The 16,758-nt window shown below is 38.5% G+C and overlaps 1 protein-coding gene across 2 annotated transcripts in view; it reads right to left on the reverse strand.

Annotated features, from left to right (window-relative positions):
- Positions 1 to 649: 649 nt before the first annotated feature.
- LOC107551907 (glutamate receptor ionotropic, NMDA 2B-like) overlaps positions 650 to 16,758 on the reverse strand; it is a 96,510-nt gene continuing 80,401 nt past the window's right edge. Inside the window, exons 10-15 of one of the 2 annotated variants that reach the window (XM_016233689.1) lie at positions 14,219 to 14,448; positions 12,576 to 12,736; positions 11,309 to 11,496; positions 7,902 to 8,140; positions 3,545 to 4,766; positions 650 to 2,713 (exon numbers count right to left, since the gene is read on the reverse strand). In XM_016233689.1, coding sequence (XP_016089175.1) covers positions 2,319 to 2,713; positions 3,545 to 4,766; positions 7,902 to 8,140; positions 11,309 to 11,496; positions 12,576 to 12,736; positions 14,219 to 14,448 — 2,435 coding nt within the window. In that variant the 3' untranslated portion in view covers positions 650 to 2,318. Of the gene's footprint in view, positions 4,767 to 7,901; positions 8,141 to 11,308; positions 11,497 to 12,575; positions 12,737 to 14,218; positions 14,449 to 16,758 lie in introns of both variants that reach the window. The other variant, XM_016233681.1, reaches the window with a different exon arrangement.

Genomic DNA, 16,758 nt, shown 5'->3' on the forward strand with positions numbered 1-16,758 from the left:
TTGTTTTTGCCTGTGCCCATCCAAAATTCCTGAGAAATACCTCTACTTCATATAAGTGGGTATTAAAACTGCAAATGAACAACAAAAGGATAGGGAAAATAACTGGAGTCATCCCCACCATTATCATGTCTTGCGTTATTTAAAAAAAGCACTCTGACTGGCATAAACTAAAATATGTACAAAATTTCACTTCTCCTGTTCAGGTGCAGTAAAGGATTTTATTAGACTGAATAACAGTAGGGACATAGAAAAATTCTTAATGTTTGTCCGTTCGTTGATTTTTAACTGATACATTTTGCAGCAAAGTTGGATTGTTAATGTTTAATGTAATTCCTAAAATATCATCTAACCAATATGGTAAAACATAGATCTGTAGAGTTACATCCTTTCTGTCTATTCACTGTACAGAGTGGGAAAAAAATGTGTATTTACATAACAAAATGCAAGTATTTGCTGAGAATCTTGCAAAACCATACATACTGTGTACTGGCGTCTCCCTAAGGAAAGTATAGATAAGCATATCCAATACTAACTGCATTCTAAGAAGAAACAAATCCATGACACAGTTGTTATTTTGCTGCTTGATCAAAGACTTCCTCAGAATTGGGGGATGGTGGTAAAAAAGCACTCTGACTGGCATAAACTAAAATATGTACAAAATTTCACTTCTCCTGTTCAGGTGCAGTAAAGGATTTTATTAGACTGAATAACAGTAGGGAGGACATAGAAAAATTCTTAATGTTTGTCCGTTCGTTGATTTTTAACTGATACATTTTGCAGCAAAGTTGGATTGTTAATGTTTAATGTAATTCCTAAAATATCATCTAACCAATATGGTAAAACATAGATCTGTAGAGTTACATCCTTTCTGTCTATTCACTGTACAGAGTGGGAAAAAAATGTGTATTTACATAACAAAATGCAAGTATTTGCTGAGAATCTTGCAAAACCATACATACTGTGTACTGGCGTCTCCCTAAGGAAAGTATAGATAAGCATATCCAATACTAACTGCATTCTAAGAAGAAACAAATCCATGACACAGTTGTTATTTTGCTGCTTGATCAAAGACTTCCTCAGAATTGGGGGATGGTGGAGAAAAAATTATTAATTCATTGATTTTTATTTCTATATTGTAGATAACACCATACAAATGTAACGCCCCACGCCTCGACCCTCAGGGAGGATACTGTGTACTGTACAATGTTGTGCAAACCTCAAATATCCTATGTTCCTATTATTAAAAGCTATTCGAATAATAATTTATCTGGTTTTCTTTAGAACCTAGTTCTTGAGATTAATACTATAAACACATTTAGCCTACTTTGTCTCCTCAATGCTGGATATTCCATATCAGTGCTTATAACATTAAAAGGAAGCTTCCAGAATTATATGAATCATCCAATGACAAGTCTGTGTGCAGTGACCAGAAAGTTACCATGGCAATATGACCTGTAAATCAGGTATTCTGTAAGTCTTGGTAAGGCACATAACGTGCTGTGTATTAAACCTATACTGTTCAAACAAACGGAACACTGTAAAAATAAGGTGATAATACATTTCCTTCACAATGATATCTCAAGTACAGCTGAAGTACTTTGCAAATCATGCCTTGTACACACATCTTACAGCACTCCATACTTGTAAAATAAACTTGAATAATCAATAATAAATAACCTTATGGAATCCAAGTATGTCTACAATTCAATTAACAATCAAATAAGCTCAGTTGACAAATCAAAAAAGCCTCCCGCAAAGTGGTTTGTTAACTAATAACTGAAACTACAGTACAAATATATAACAGCATAAAACATCCAGAAACCAAGCCCAAATGGAACATCATAAACATTGTAATAATATATAACAATATTATTATCAGGAACATTATCAATACAATTATTGTAAGTTTTACCCTGTTGCTTAAAAAGAATAACTGATTTCCATCCACAATTGTACAAAGGATTGTACACGGTTGTCTCCATCTGGATTGGCCGCTATTTTGATGTTAGGAGCAGGGAAATAGTTAAATATACAAAAAACAAGAGAATAAAAGAGAGGAATAAACAGATTTTTCCCCCTAATCTCAACTTTTTGACAGTGGGCAGGTCCCCTCTCTCTATTTACATACGTATGCTTGGCAGCGCGTGATCCGCATAACTTAAAGAAAGCACGAGTCAGTTCCTCACACACGGTTTCCTCTTCTTGTCGTGAGCATGAAGGAACTAATTACACACTGCCTTTTCAGTTTTCTCTCAATCATCATTCCGCATGTCTGTTGGCTTCTTTTCTGCGTTTTTATCTGTTTCTGACTTCCCTCTTCAGACATCAGACTCTATACTGGAAAGCTTCTCGTAAACATGTCCGTTGCTCGAGCCATTAAACGGTCTCTGTCCTTGACCCATTCCTAACCCATCCCTTGCTGACAGCAGCTTGTTGTTGCTAGGTCCTCCACCGTAGTGGTTGCCAAGAGGCCCGCCCAGACATAGCTCCTTGGGGAACCGAGGGGCCACATTGGACAGTACCCCAGAAGTTGCGGAAGCAGGCAAATAGGAAGTCACCCCCATGGAGCCCCGGAAGTCAGCCCGACTGTTGTTGAGGAGCTGTTGCTGCTGCGGCTGTGCCTGCTGCTTTTTGATGTAGTATGATTTGGCGCCATGTAATAGACACTGGTCGTCGCCGAAGGTTGGGATGAATGGGTTCTGGTTCACCTTATCTGGGTAGAGAGATTTAGACAAGGAGTAAGTCCCGACCCCTCGGGTACCGCCCACACCTCCTCCCATCATGCCTCTATCCCTGTCCCTCATGTCTCTCTCACCCACGGAGCGACGGTGCAACCCACCTTCACCCCCACGAAATAAACTAAATGATGAACCCCCGCCCTTCCCTCTGTCCCCAAAATATGATGTCTCCCGCTCCCCTCCCGCATACTGCTCAAACATCTGGGCGTAGGGGCTCGTGCCCTCCATGTAGCGGTCTTTGTCTTTTAGGCTCACGCTTCGGGGTGGAGGAAGCATTGACGCTCCACCACTGCCTCCAAACCCTCCCATCCTGCCCGCCCCTTCCTTCTGCAGCTCTACAAATGTGTCATAAGAGTGCTGCCTGCGCAAAACCTTACCACCTGGGCCAAATTTCCGCCTCTGTACCTGGGTTTGGGCCCCTGTGCCTCCCCCTCCCTTTCCGCTCTCCAGAGGGTGCTTGCCCCCAGTTTGATCCAAGAGGAGGTGGTTGTCCTCACTGATGTCATACAAGTTGCCCGGTTTCTTGCACGAATCACACCGCTTGCAGGTGGCTGAACTAGGGCGGCTTGAGATTTGTCCACTCCCTCCACTGGTTCCCCCAACTCCCCCAGCCCCGCCTCCCCCATGCATGCAAACTGGCTTGCTTCCTCCACTTCCAACCCCTCCACTGTGGCAATTGCGACATTCCCAATCCCCTCCAGCCAACCCCCCCACCCCTCCGATGCCCTTTTCCCAGCATGCATGGCCCTGTTGCCCAGGCGATCCTCCTCCCATTCCACCCTTACATTCTGTCTTCTTGGATTTACCTTTCAGGAAATCTTCCATGGGAACCAAACTAGTGCACGCTCCCCCAGCACCACCGCTACTAACTACTCCACCGCAACCGCCTCCACCCAGTCCCACTCCTCCACCCATTCCTGGAGCATCACTTAAATCCAAATGCTCCCATGGGGATGCCCCTTCCTTGGCTTGAAACTGGTCCACATAGAAGTCCCTCAAATTCTCTTTGTCTCTGAATAGATAGGAGGTGCTGTTACCACCTCTCAGGCTCTTGCGCTCCACAGGTGGGGTGGCTGAGCGGTGTGCTTGTGTTGCTGGATGATGGTGGTGATGGTGATGGATTGTGTGGTGGGGACGTCTCCTGAAGCCAAGCTCAATCTCATCATGCTCACGGCGAGATTTGGCAGAAGCAGGTCTCTTTTTTAGGCTGTCCCTGTACTGCTTGCGCCGTTTGCCATGCCCCTCGAGGTTCCCGTAGGTCACAGTGTGAGTGGAAATATCAGACACGTCGGATCTAATGTTTCCGTCGTCCCCTCCTGATCCCACCCCACCTCCCCCGCAGTACCTGTCGTGTCCTGCAATAAACCCTGAACTGGATGCCTCACCCTTGAAGGAGAACTTTCCATATAGATCTGGCAGGCCGGACTTGAAGCTTGACTGGGTGGGGTGACCCGCAATCAGGTCAAACTTTTCCCTGTTCCGATGTGTCAGCGACTGCCTTGGCTGGGTGGTGAAGATGGGCGCTACCCCTCCCCCTAAGCTGTCACAATCGTACCCCCCCTCCAATGAACTGGCACTCCCTAAGCTACGAGGTCGGTTAGGCAGGGGACCCGACATACCGAGAGCCAGGTCGGATCCCGTGCCCCCATGGTGGTGTAGGTAATGATCCTGGTACAGGTTGCTGTCCTTCAGGTGCAAATTCCCAAAAGTCCTCTCCACCTCGCTTACATAGTCGCTGAACATGTTGTCCTCTGGCAGGTACGGTGGAGGCTTGCAGTCTGTGTGGCCTACTAGGCTGCGCCGGTGTTCACTGATGTCATAAACGGCTGACTCACGATGGCTGTAGTCCAGTGCGCTGCGAGGTGAACCATTGACCCCAGGTACAGAGGTCATGTTTTTGGCAGTACGCAACAAACGGAGAATGTTGGAGTGGGTGTTGTTCATGTTCATGTTCATAGTGGCTGATGGTGAGTTAAGGGCTGATTTGTTCTCTTCAATCTGAACACCATGGATGCAACTGTAGATGCCCTGTTGGACAGATAAAATGAGGAAAAGCAAAAACAGAGGAGAAGGAACAAACAATGTGGGATTAGATTGTTGTTTAATTAGCAGCAAGCATTTTCACAATTCTGATGCTAAGTTCATGTTAAGTCTCAAGGCTTAGTCCTTTCAAGTCAAATCTCTGAATTTGTAATTACTGTTCTGACAGTCTTCTATATGCTGTAGTTTAATTTAGACAATTAAAAAAACTTATTTCTAGGGATTTCCTGTTCATCACGTGTAAAAAAAGAGTTTATTCATTGTTGTCTTTAACCTTTTGACATTGTGCACAAGAGCAGAGAAAGGAAATTGAGGGATACAGAAAGGAATGAAAGGAGAAGGGAAAAAGAGCTAAACATGTTCAAGAAAGAGAAACGGCAGGGGCGATAGAGGTTCTGATTAATGATGACATGGTGACAGGGTTGCAGTAACTCTGTGGTTTTGACTGCCTATCAATGTCTTTAATCAGTGTGATTAAAATTCAGCTGACACCACTGTCTACTCCTCTGTCTCTCCTTCATCACTGCCATGACAAATTAATTACACAATATTCTAATAAACCTCTCCAGCTCATTCACCAGTAATGCAGATTTACTGCATTTTAATCCATTTATCTATGTAGTTTTGGCTTTCTTTTATCAAACTAATTTCTAAATGGCAAATGTGTTATTGTAAAACTAGCTTGAAGTCAAAATACTTCATTATCTTTTAAACGGCTGGGTGCTTCCATTTATACCCAAACCTGTAAATGTTGTGATGCACTATAATGGAATTTATTGTTTTTTGAATTAATGTTTTTTTAATATACAAACCAAGAAAACCGTTTCATAACAAACAATACATGAAACATGTGGAACAAATAGAATTCTCTTCAAAACATTTCAAAGGATAAAGGTTACTCTTCTACTGGCGATCTATCCCTCTAGTGAGGCAACATTTCAGAAATGTTTCCTGTCTCACTCTTAGTCACGCTTAGTGTCTGTCCACTCGTGTGTATTTTTCCCCCGCTTCTCTTTATGTTCCTCTTATCTTCTCTACCTTCTGTCTTTTTTAACTCGGGCCATCCTTCCCACTGTGACTCTTATTCTCATTCATCTCCTGACCCTTCAATCCGATTGGGTTAGAACATATTCTTCATTCAGTGTTATCTAATTTTTCTTTCTTTTTCCTTCTTTCTCTTGAGAGGTGCCTTTCTCTCCCATATTGTGTTGCCCCCCACCCCCCTATTCATTTTAGACTCTTCTTACCCCCATCACAGCAACACTGCTTTAGCTAGTGTTCAAACACACATCTGCATCTCAAAGGGAAATATATCTAGTAAGAAAATCGGTTTCCTATGTCTGTACTTGTAGCTGAGGAAACTGGTCATACAAATTGCCCTTGTGGCTAACAGACTAATATAGAAATCTTTTATCCTTTTAGCTTAGATCATTTGTGAACTCAGGTGAACCCAGGTTTATGTTTGAGTCACTTGCCAGTTTGGTCACATAAACTGATATTTACTCTCTCTGTGTTCATCCCCACCATTATGTGGGTCATGGCACCAGTGACTGTTGCTTTGCCCGGTTAGCTCAAGATCAGGGGTCTGATTTATAATGTTGTATTATGTGCAAAATGGGCATTGAAAAGTATGTTCACCATTTCCCCCACATACATCAGAACAAAAGAAAAAGAATGATTTAAATGTACAAAAATAAATATGTACCATACCACAAAAAAATGTAGGTAAGCCCTCAAATCAAATGTAATTATCATCCAGATGTTTCTGGCTTTTTCAGCATAAAAATAAGTGTTGACATAATTCTAATGTGAAGGAAATGTTTATACACTTTGCACATTTTATTTAAAAAAAGTTATTTTAGTTATCTGCTGATGATAGAAAATTGTTTTTACTCTGCAAAATAAATTTCTTAATCATTATCTTTGTTTTGTGTGTTTTTTTTTTAATTACATGCTTAGGTAAAAATACTTAAGCATCCTTAAAACAGTAAATTCAACCAAAAGTTACTGTTTACGCTTAAAACTATTTAAAAAAGTAATTTTCAGATGGGCTAAGAATATACACATTCAAGATACATTTTTTTTATACATACATTTGCCATAAAGTGAAATATTTTCTAAATGTATGTTAATAGATCTTATTGTGTATCCTTAAAACAGTAAATTCAACCAAAAGTTACTGTTTACGCTTAAAACTATTTAAAAAAGTAATTTTCAGATGGGCTAAGAATATACACATTCAAGATACATTTTTTTTTATACATACATTTGCCATAAAGTGAAATATTTTCTAAATGTATGTTAATAGATCTTATTGTGAACAATTCATACTTTATGGAAGTCCGTTTCCGCCACTGAATAAAAAAAAAAAAAAATGTAACTGTTTTTATCTCACAATTCTCACTGTTTTTCTCAGAACTGCGTAATACAGATTCACAATTCTGACTGTTTTCTCCCAATTGTGAGATATAAAATCAGAATTGTGAGAAAGTCAGAATAACTCTTTTTTTCTCGTAATTGTGAGTTTCCATCACAGTTCTGAGATAAAAATGTCAGAATTGTGAGTTTGTATCAGGCAAATTCTGAGAAAAAAGAATTGAGATAAAATGTTGCAGTTGCTTTTTAAATTTTTTTATTCAGTGGCAGAAACAGGCTTCCATAATACTTGCTTGCGTAATTTTTTTTATTTTTTTACTTTTGACTTTGTAATTTTTATTGAAAATGTAATATGTAGGACTTCTCCAATCATTTAGACCACTTAAACCCCACTCCCTGCAAGTTCAAGTTCAACTGCTGCTACTTTTGTGTGGAACGGCTCATCACGAAATCCAATTAAATAACGATTCATAGAACAAAAACCCCACCTACGTTGTTTTTTTGTTATTATTGATAATCTGTTACACTTTGATGTGTCACAAATTAGACAACAAACCTGTCACTACCTAGGATAGGAAATAAATTTTGACTGAACAATAAGACAGATGCCAATGCAGAAAATTATTATTAATCTATCTTAACAGTACTCCTAATCTCCAAACCTTCACAAACTCAATAGGCTGCTTGCTCCTGAAGTCAGTCTTGGTGGTTGTTTGCCTTTGGATCAAAAGTGAATCTGCCACTCACCCTGCTAATGGAGAAGGTCATGCCAGGCTTGCCCGAGCACACACCCATGAAGCAGAACCGCAGTTGCCAGTAGAAGAGGTGCTCTGCGATGAATGTGATAAGGGACAGGGCCATTGCAGCTCCCAGCATGTAGAACACACCTGCCATGTTGTCTACATCCAGCTGACTGCTCATCACCTCATTTTTCTCATTGTGGCAGATGCCAGTCAGCCACAGGGCCTCAAATTCCTCCATCTCACCTACAAAGAAGGAGAAAAAAGATTGCAATTTCTATCATTTGAATGTGGGTTAGAAAGAGAGTGATTGTTTGTGCATCTTTTTCTTTCTGCCTCTCCAGATGTGTGTTTTGTGTGTCTGTGAGCTTCGAATGCTCTCAAGCTTTACTGTTAGCAGATGTGTCTGTTCACGTTTGTCTATCTGTGACGATTTCAATGCGTTTCAGCACTGCATTTATTTAGAGCCCCCACAAAACTGTACAGTAAACAAATTACAGCCCCTGTGAAGTGTAACATTTGTCGTAACGGATTAATCCAACTCACACACACACTGAGCTCTCTTCACATTAATGATTGCTTATGGGAGTCACTTGAGATTCGGTTCCCAGCTCTAATAAGGGCCCTGAGGGGCCTGACAGCCCGCATAGGAGGGACAGGATCAAACTCCAAATCGCCATTCGGTGTTCTGCAGGTCTGTCTTTAGGGACAAATGCAGATACACACAAATATACTTTTTCTCACACTAAAAAAAAACACATGCAAAAGGATCCATCCATTCAGTGCCTGCAGTTCTATGTCACACTGGGAACTGTAGTCGGTGACTTCAGGCTTCAAATCCTTCAAAAACACAACACCTATGTGAGGGTGAATGTGCGCGCAGGTGTTCACATGCTGTGCCGGTGCATTCATGTGTACCTACATGTATATGTCACACAGTTGATGCCTTCCCAGTGTACTTTTGAGATAACACAAGTGCCCCCTTGACACTTGCAAATAGGACTCTATTCCTGCTCCTGGATCATATGCTGGCTTATATAATAACATGTGATACACCTATACCTTTCCGAGTCCATACTGCTGTCAGTGTGCACTGCCCGCTTGTCAATATGCATATGAACACTCACTTTGCCACTAATCTAATCTAATGCGTCCCACTTGCTTGACATGACCATGCATGCATGAGGAATCATTAAAGGGATAGTTCACCCAAAAATTCTGTCATCAAACAGTTGGTGGTTACCATTAACTTCAATAGTATTTTTTTTTCCTACTATGGAAGTCAATGGCAACCACCAACCATTTGATTACCAGCAATCTTCAAAATATCATCTTTTATGTTCAACATAAGAAAGCAACTTTTGGAAGGTTTGGAACAACATGAGGGTGAGTAAATGATGACAGAATTTTCATTTTTGGGTGAACTATCCCTTTAAGTAGGGTATATTATATAAATGTATCCGATAGAATTTTCTATGACTCTGCCTGTATACAGTATCTATAAGATCTCTTTACAAAATGTCATCCTAAGTGTCTAAAATTGTTAAAGGGGTCCTATTATGCTCTTTTACAAAGTCTTGATTTTGTTTTGGGGGTGTACTAGAACATGCTCTCATGCTTGGTGGTTCGAAAAACGCATTATTTTTCACATAATTTACATTATTACAATACCTCTCTCCCCAGGCTGGCACAAACGGCTCGATTAGTTCCGGCTTTGATGACGGTCCGCCTTCCGAAAAACAAAACGTGTTGGGATTGGTAAGCTTTCCCAGTGCGTTGTGATTGGCGAACAGCATAGACGGTGTTTCAGTACTGCCACGCCCCTTGCTCCGTCTTTCAACAAAAGCTTTTGGCGAATTCGGCACTTCTCACTCGTGATGTGGAAGCTGTCCTCAGTAAAATGCGCAGCACACAATAATTTAAAAAGTGAAAAAGCATAATAGGACCCCTTTAACACTGTTTATGCGTGTGTAGGGTGCATAGGGCATGTTCTGCATGTGTCTTTGGATGTGTTCCAAACAGCTTGTCATCTCAGATGCTGTTTGGGGAAGAGATGATGATTTATAGAAATGGCCCCTGGATCTGGATCACTAGGAAAGCGCTCGAATCAAACTGAATTAGAGATGTGGATATAAACACTTTTCAATGCTGTACATCTATTGCTGGTACAGTACAACTATTATAGTAACATAGTACATTAAATTAGTATACTATATACTAATTACAAATACAAATTTTAAAATGTAATTGATGTGAAGGTAAAACTGAATTTTCAGCATCATTACTCCAGTCTTCAGTGTCACACGACCCTTCAGAATTTAAAATGCAGATTTGCTGCTCAAGAAACATTTCTTGTTATAATCAATGTTGAACACAGTTGCTTAATATATTTGTGGAAAGTGTGTTAATTTTTTGCAGGACTCTTTGATGAATAGAAAGTTTAAAAGAAAAGCATTTATTTGAAATATAAATCTTTTGTAACATTATACATCTTTACTGTGAGGTCTGATCAATTTAATGCATCCTTGCTGAATAAATATATATATATATATATATATACAGTATATATATAATTGGTACAGTAAATTTGCTTAATATTGGCAAATCTAACATTACCATCAACAACTTTCATTTGTACATTGCAAATTTCCACATTTTCCCCTCCATATTTAATGCAACTATATTGCTGTATTTTATATAATAATCATAAACACAAAGTTATATCCTTTGTGCAAACAGACTAATATGAAAGAAAACCTAAAAACAGCTTTAGCTTTGCATCACCTGTGTAAACTATAGTAATTTATATTATTACAGAGCACATTATGAGATGAATCCTTGATTTGATGAGTACATTAATTCGATATTAGCTTTATTATGCTTTAACAGAATGTGAATTTCACACAAAGGAAGCTTTGAAAAACAGGATGCCATATTTTCACACATTTAATACCATTTTGTGTTTGTTGGCGTTCTAACAGACAGTGTAGGCACTTGTCATCTCTTGCCAGGTATTGTTCAAAACTGTTTGCCTTGAAGGGCACATTTAGAATCATTTAAAGAAGAAGTGAATGAAGTAAACATCTCAAGCTGTGAATCCTCTACACATTCGCGCCACTTTTGTGAACAGCATTTCATCGCAAAAACCTGCCTTATTCACTAACCACCCACAAACCATTTTAATCAGGCACCGTCTGCTATCGTGCAATGAGCACATCTGAATTTTTGTGTCTGTGGTGACCAGACTCGCTGAATTTTTTCAGTGAACCAGATGCTAAAAGAATGCAGACAATGCAGATTCATTCTTAGTGAATGTCCCCTAAATATCTTTAATCTTGAACTAATTTGTGCAGATTAAGACTGGTGGCTAATGCATCACAATCATCCAATAAAAAAATAAAAAAATGTCTTTACCATCTCCAAAGAGCTGCAGAATGGCGAGATCCACTGCTCTCTTCCAGCCTGAGTCTTTCTGAATGGCAATGCCATACCCTGTAGTAGCAAAGATATAACCACTGCCGATGGTCACCAGTTTACATCCCTCATCACGTCCAGCCATGTAGTTCAAGACCGCTGCATCGTAGATGAATGCATCCAATTTACTACACAGGGCAGGGAGAGAAGTAATATGTTAGAATGTTGGTAAGGCCTTGTCAAACATTAAACTTTGGCAAACCAGTGTTATTTTAGTATCATTGACATACAAATATAGTTTTTGTTAATATTCAGAATTTTTATTGTTTTATTTTTATATTTACTGTTTCATTTAAATTTGAAAGTTTTAGTAATTTCGTTTTTGTCACTATATTAGTTTTTGTGTTTTTTTTTTTTTGTCTATGTAGTTTTGATTAAGTTTTAGTTTTAGTTATTTTAATCTTTCAACTTTAAATGAAAATGAGTTATTTAATCATTTATTTTTTTAAATAATTAAGTTAATTTATTTTACTTAATGTTTATTTTATTTCAAATAATGACATTTCTTATGGTTAAAAAAAACTGATTTCCTGGGAACTGTGTGTTGGATATGAGATGTAACTTCAGGTCACAGATATAGTGTGTAATGCTAACTTAATATTTTATATAATATTATTATATAAAAATCATTACATAAGCATTACATAAGAAATACATTTGTTACAGTATTAATCTTTGTTAATGTTATAAAAATACAACTGTTCATTGTCTGTTCATGTTAGCTTAGATCCATTAAATAATATAAACCGATACAACTGTTGTTTTTGATAATGTATTAGTAAATGTTGAAATCAACAGTAACTAAGATGCTTCAGAATTATTTTCCATGCTAATGTAAACAAATGGAACCTTATTGTAGTGTTACCAATAAATTCAACTTTTTTTCGCAAAGTGTATTCAGTTATTTTTCTCTCATTAAATCCTGTTGTACTGAGTGCCTTTTTAAATGGTCCACTATTAGTACTGATAAAATAAAGGACAGCAGAAGTCAGTCTCATGTTGAATCAGTCTTTTACCAATCAGCATCTCCAAACAAAGTCCCTCCAGGAGGCCTCATTTTGATGCTATTATCAATCCAGAGTTCATCCACCCACTCACTCATCACATATTGTACTTACTGCTGTCCTACAAGCTTTTCATCTCCCTGTCTTCCCAGCCTTTATATTCTTTTCATGCAGATACCATCTCTCTCTTTTTTCATTCTCACCCCATCTTGAGGCTGTGGAGGGCCTCGTTTACGTTCTTCTGGTGGAAGCTGGTCATATAGGTGTGCATCTCTTTGTAGTTGTTCCTTATGTTTCTCTCTGTGCTGCCATTGGGCACAGTACCGAAGCGGAATGGAGGGGAGAAGTCATTCGGATGTTGAAACTAGATAAGAGAGAGAAAGCGAGAGAGAAATATATATATATAACTCAGCAGTGTCCACACTGTCAATGAACACTCAAGGGACAAAGTGTGAGGAGAGGTGTCATTTCAAAAAAGCTTTAAATATACAACAGATCTTTTTTGTCCCACCATTCATAATAGAACTATTTCCAGTGTAAACACACAGACTATGTTCTATAGACACTCAAAGCTTCACTAGACAGAAAAAGTAAAGCATGACTTAAGAGTAAAAAAACTAAATCTCACAACATCAATTATTAAAGAAGCTACAGCACCCTCTCAGAGTCAAATCTTGTTTTCTGTTTCATAACGGTTGGCTAACTCACATTAGCCCAATTTTTTACACGCAAAGATGACACGAAAAAAAAAAAACACACAAATTACCACAAAACCAGTCGGCATGGGGTTGCCCAAATATGTCATCAGTCGTTTGAGGATAATAAACAGTAGTATTAGGATGTCACATGCAACACTGTGCCATGTAAGCATGCATGAATTCGCTTATGAACAAAAATGATTCACTGTTAAGACCATGAAGTGGGACGTTTTTTTCTATAAATTCAAATTAAAGTCATAATTTCCACACAGGCTTCTAGACAGAAAAAGTAAAGCATGACTTAAGAGTAAAAAAACTAAATCTCACTACATCAATTATTAAAGAAGCTACAGCACCCTCTCAGAGTCAAATCTTGTTTTCTGTTTCATAACGGTTGGCTAATTCACATTAGCCCAATTTTTTACACGCAAAGATGACACGAAAAAAAAAAAAACACAAATTACCACAAAACCAGTCGGCATGTGGTTGCCCAAATATGTCATCAGTCGTTTGAGGATAATAAACAGTAGTATTAGGATGTCACATGCAACACTGTGCCATGTAAGCATGCATGAATTCGCTTATGAACAAAAATGATTCACTGTTAAGACCATGAAGTGGGACGTTTTTTTCTATAAATTCAAATTAAAGTCATAATTTCCACACAGGCTTCACTAACAAATCACACCCCCAAACTCATGTGATTCGTTAAGCCAGAAGTTGACATGTCAGATTGCTTAAACAAAGCAATATTTTTAAAGCACCAGAGCCTTGGAAACCCACAAACGGCTTACTTATAGCTGTCTTTGCACATTAAACTAAGACAGAAGAACATTTTATAACATCAAAAAAATTACACAGTGCACCTTAAATATTGCATAATTTATCGGCTAGTCTGTGCGAATTAACCTTAGCTGTTTAACACCAAGGATAAAGCAGTGTTTGGTGTTTCAAGTCAAGTCACGTTCAGTTCAAGGCAGTCTTTGGGGGAAAAAAACAGCTTTTCATGTCCTAGAGGTGGAAGAGATCATTTTTTTTTACAGTAGGATAAATGAGATCAATAAGAACTATAATTTTAATAACAGCTTTCAGAAGCCCGAGCTTCAATTTTGCACATGCTGTTAAATTTGACCAATAAACCCTTTTACCTTTTTATCACTCAGGCCCGTCACCTGGTCCACATATTCCTCTTGAATCATAAATGCGGCCAGGTTGGCAGTGTAGCTGGCCAGGAAAATCACAGCGAAGAAGGCCCAGACTGAGACCATGATCTTGCTAGTAGTGCCTTTGGGGTTCTGCACGGGCACAGAGTTATTGAAGACCAAACCCCAAAGTAGCCAAATAGCTTTTCCGATGGTGAAGGAGGGACCGCCAGGCTCTGATGGTGTGTAAAGAGGTAGAGAAATTGATATAGAGAGTTATTACCTTATAATTTAATGGGAATCAGAGAGGAGTAAAAGGGCAGAGGAAGAAAATCCATAATAAATAGCCATGAATTAACTATTCAGTTTTGATTTTGATCAAAAGAATCAATAATTTTCAGTACAAGCAGTACACTGCTGAGCATGAAATCAGCCAATACAACATGGAAAGATTGATATAATGTCCAAAACTAAAAGACAAGGTTATTTTATATTTGTATATACATTGCATATATGTGACCCTGTGCCACAAAAACACAAATTACCACAAAACCAGTCGGCATGTGGTTGCCCAAATATGTCATCAGTCGTTTGAGGATAATAAACAGTAGTATTAGGATGTCACATGCAACACTGTGCCATGTAAGCATGCATGAATTCGCTTATGAACAAAAATGATTCACTGTTAAAACCATGAAGTGGGACGTTTTTTTCTATAAATTCAAATTAAAGTCATTGCCACAAAACCATCATAAGTCATAAGGGTAAATTTTTCGAAATTGAGATTTATACATAATCTGAAAGCGGAATAAAAAAAAAAAGCTTTCCATTGATGAATGTTTTTTTAAGGATAGGACAATTTTGGCCGAGATACAATTATTTGTAAATCTGGAATCTGAGGGTGCAAAGACATCAAAATATTAAGAAAAGGAATAAAAAAAAAAAGCTTTCCATTGATGAATGTTTTTTTAAGGATAGGACAATTTTGGCCGAGATACAATTATTTGAAAATCTGGAATCTGAGGGTGCAAAGACATCAAAATATTAAGAAAATCATCCAAATTAAGTCTTGATGAGCCAAAATGAAGTTTTGATATATTTACGGTAGGAAATTTACAAAATATCTTCATGGAACATGAATATCCTAATGATTTTTGGCTTTAAAAAAATAGATAATTTTGACCCATACAATGTATTTTTGGCTATTGCCACAAATATACCCCAGCGACTTGAGACTGGTTTTGTGCTCCAGGATCACATATATAAAATATACAGTATATATACATTGATATAAATTTAGATTCAATTTAGAAACATTTCAAACAAATGTTGTATGAACATGTATAAATAATTATACAAAACAGACAAAAATATTAAAATATAAAATTGCATCTATTTACAGGTGCATCTCAATAAATTAGAATGTTGTGGAAAAGTTCATTTATTTCAGTAATTCAACTCAAATTGTGAAACTCGTGTATTAAATAAATTCAATGCACACAGACTGAAGTAGTTTAAGTCTTTGGTTATTTTAATTGTGATGATTTTGGCTCACATTTAACAAAAACCCACTAAAAAATTAGAATATGATGACATGCCAATCATCTAATCCACTCAAAACACCTACAAAGGTTTCCTGAGCCTTCAAAATGGTCTCTCTCTAGGCTACACAATCATGGGGAAGACTGCTGATCTGACGGTTGTTCAGAAGACAATCATTGACACCCTTCACAAGGAGGGTAAGCCACAAACATTCATTGCCAAAGAAGCTGGCTGTTCACAGAGTGCTGTATCCAAGCATGTTAACAGAAAGTTGAGCGGAAGGAAAAAGTGTGGAAAGCCTTATGAGGATTGTCAAGCAAAATCGATTCAAGAATTTGAGAGAACTTCACAAGGAATGGACTGAGGCTGGGGTCAAGGCATCAAGAGCCACCACACACAGACGTGTCAAGGAATTTGGCTACAGTTGTTGTATTCCTCTTGTTAAGCCACTCCTGAACCACAGACAATGTCAGAGGCGTCTTACCTGGGCTAAGGAGAAAAAGAACTGGACTGTTGCCCAGTGGTCCAAAGTCCTCTTTTCAGATGAGAGCAAGTTTTGTATTTCATTTGGAAACCAAGGTCCTAGAGTCTGGAGGAAGGGTGGAGAAGCTCATAGCCCAAGTTGCTTGAAGTCCAGTGTTAAGTTTCCACAATCTGTGATGATTTTGGGTGCAATGTCATCTTCTGATGTTGGTCCATTGTGTTCTTTGAAAACCAACGTCACTGCACCCGTTTACCAAGAAATTTTGGAGCACTTCATGCTTCCTTCTCCTTCAGCTTTTTGAAGATGCTGATTTCATTTTCCAGCAGGATTTGGCACCTGCCCAAAAGCACCAAAAGTTGGTTAAATGACCATGGTGTTGGTGTGCTTGACTGGCCAGCAAACTCACCAGACCTGAACCCCATAGAAAATCTATGGGGTATTGTCAAGAGGAAAATGAAAAACAAGAGACCAAAAAATGCAGATGAACTGAAGGCCACTGTCAAAGAAACCTGGACTTCCA

The sequence above is a fragment of the Sinocyclocheilus grahami genome, unplaced genomic scaffold (assembly GCF_001515645.1).
Source record: "Sinocyclocheilus grahami isolate Dianchi unplaced genomic scaffold, SAMN03320097.WGS_v1.1 scaffold17.1, whole genome shotgun sequence".
In the NCBI taxonomy this organism is placed as follows: domain Eukaryota; kingdom Metazoa; phylum Chordata; class Actinopteri; order Cypriniformes; family Cyprinidae; genus Sinocyclocheilus; species Sinocyclocheilus grahami.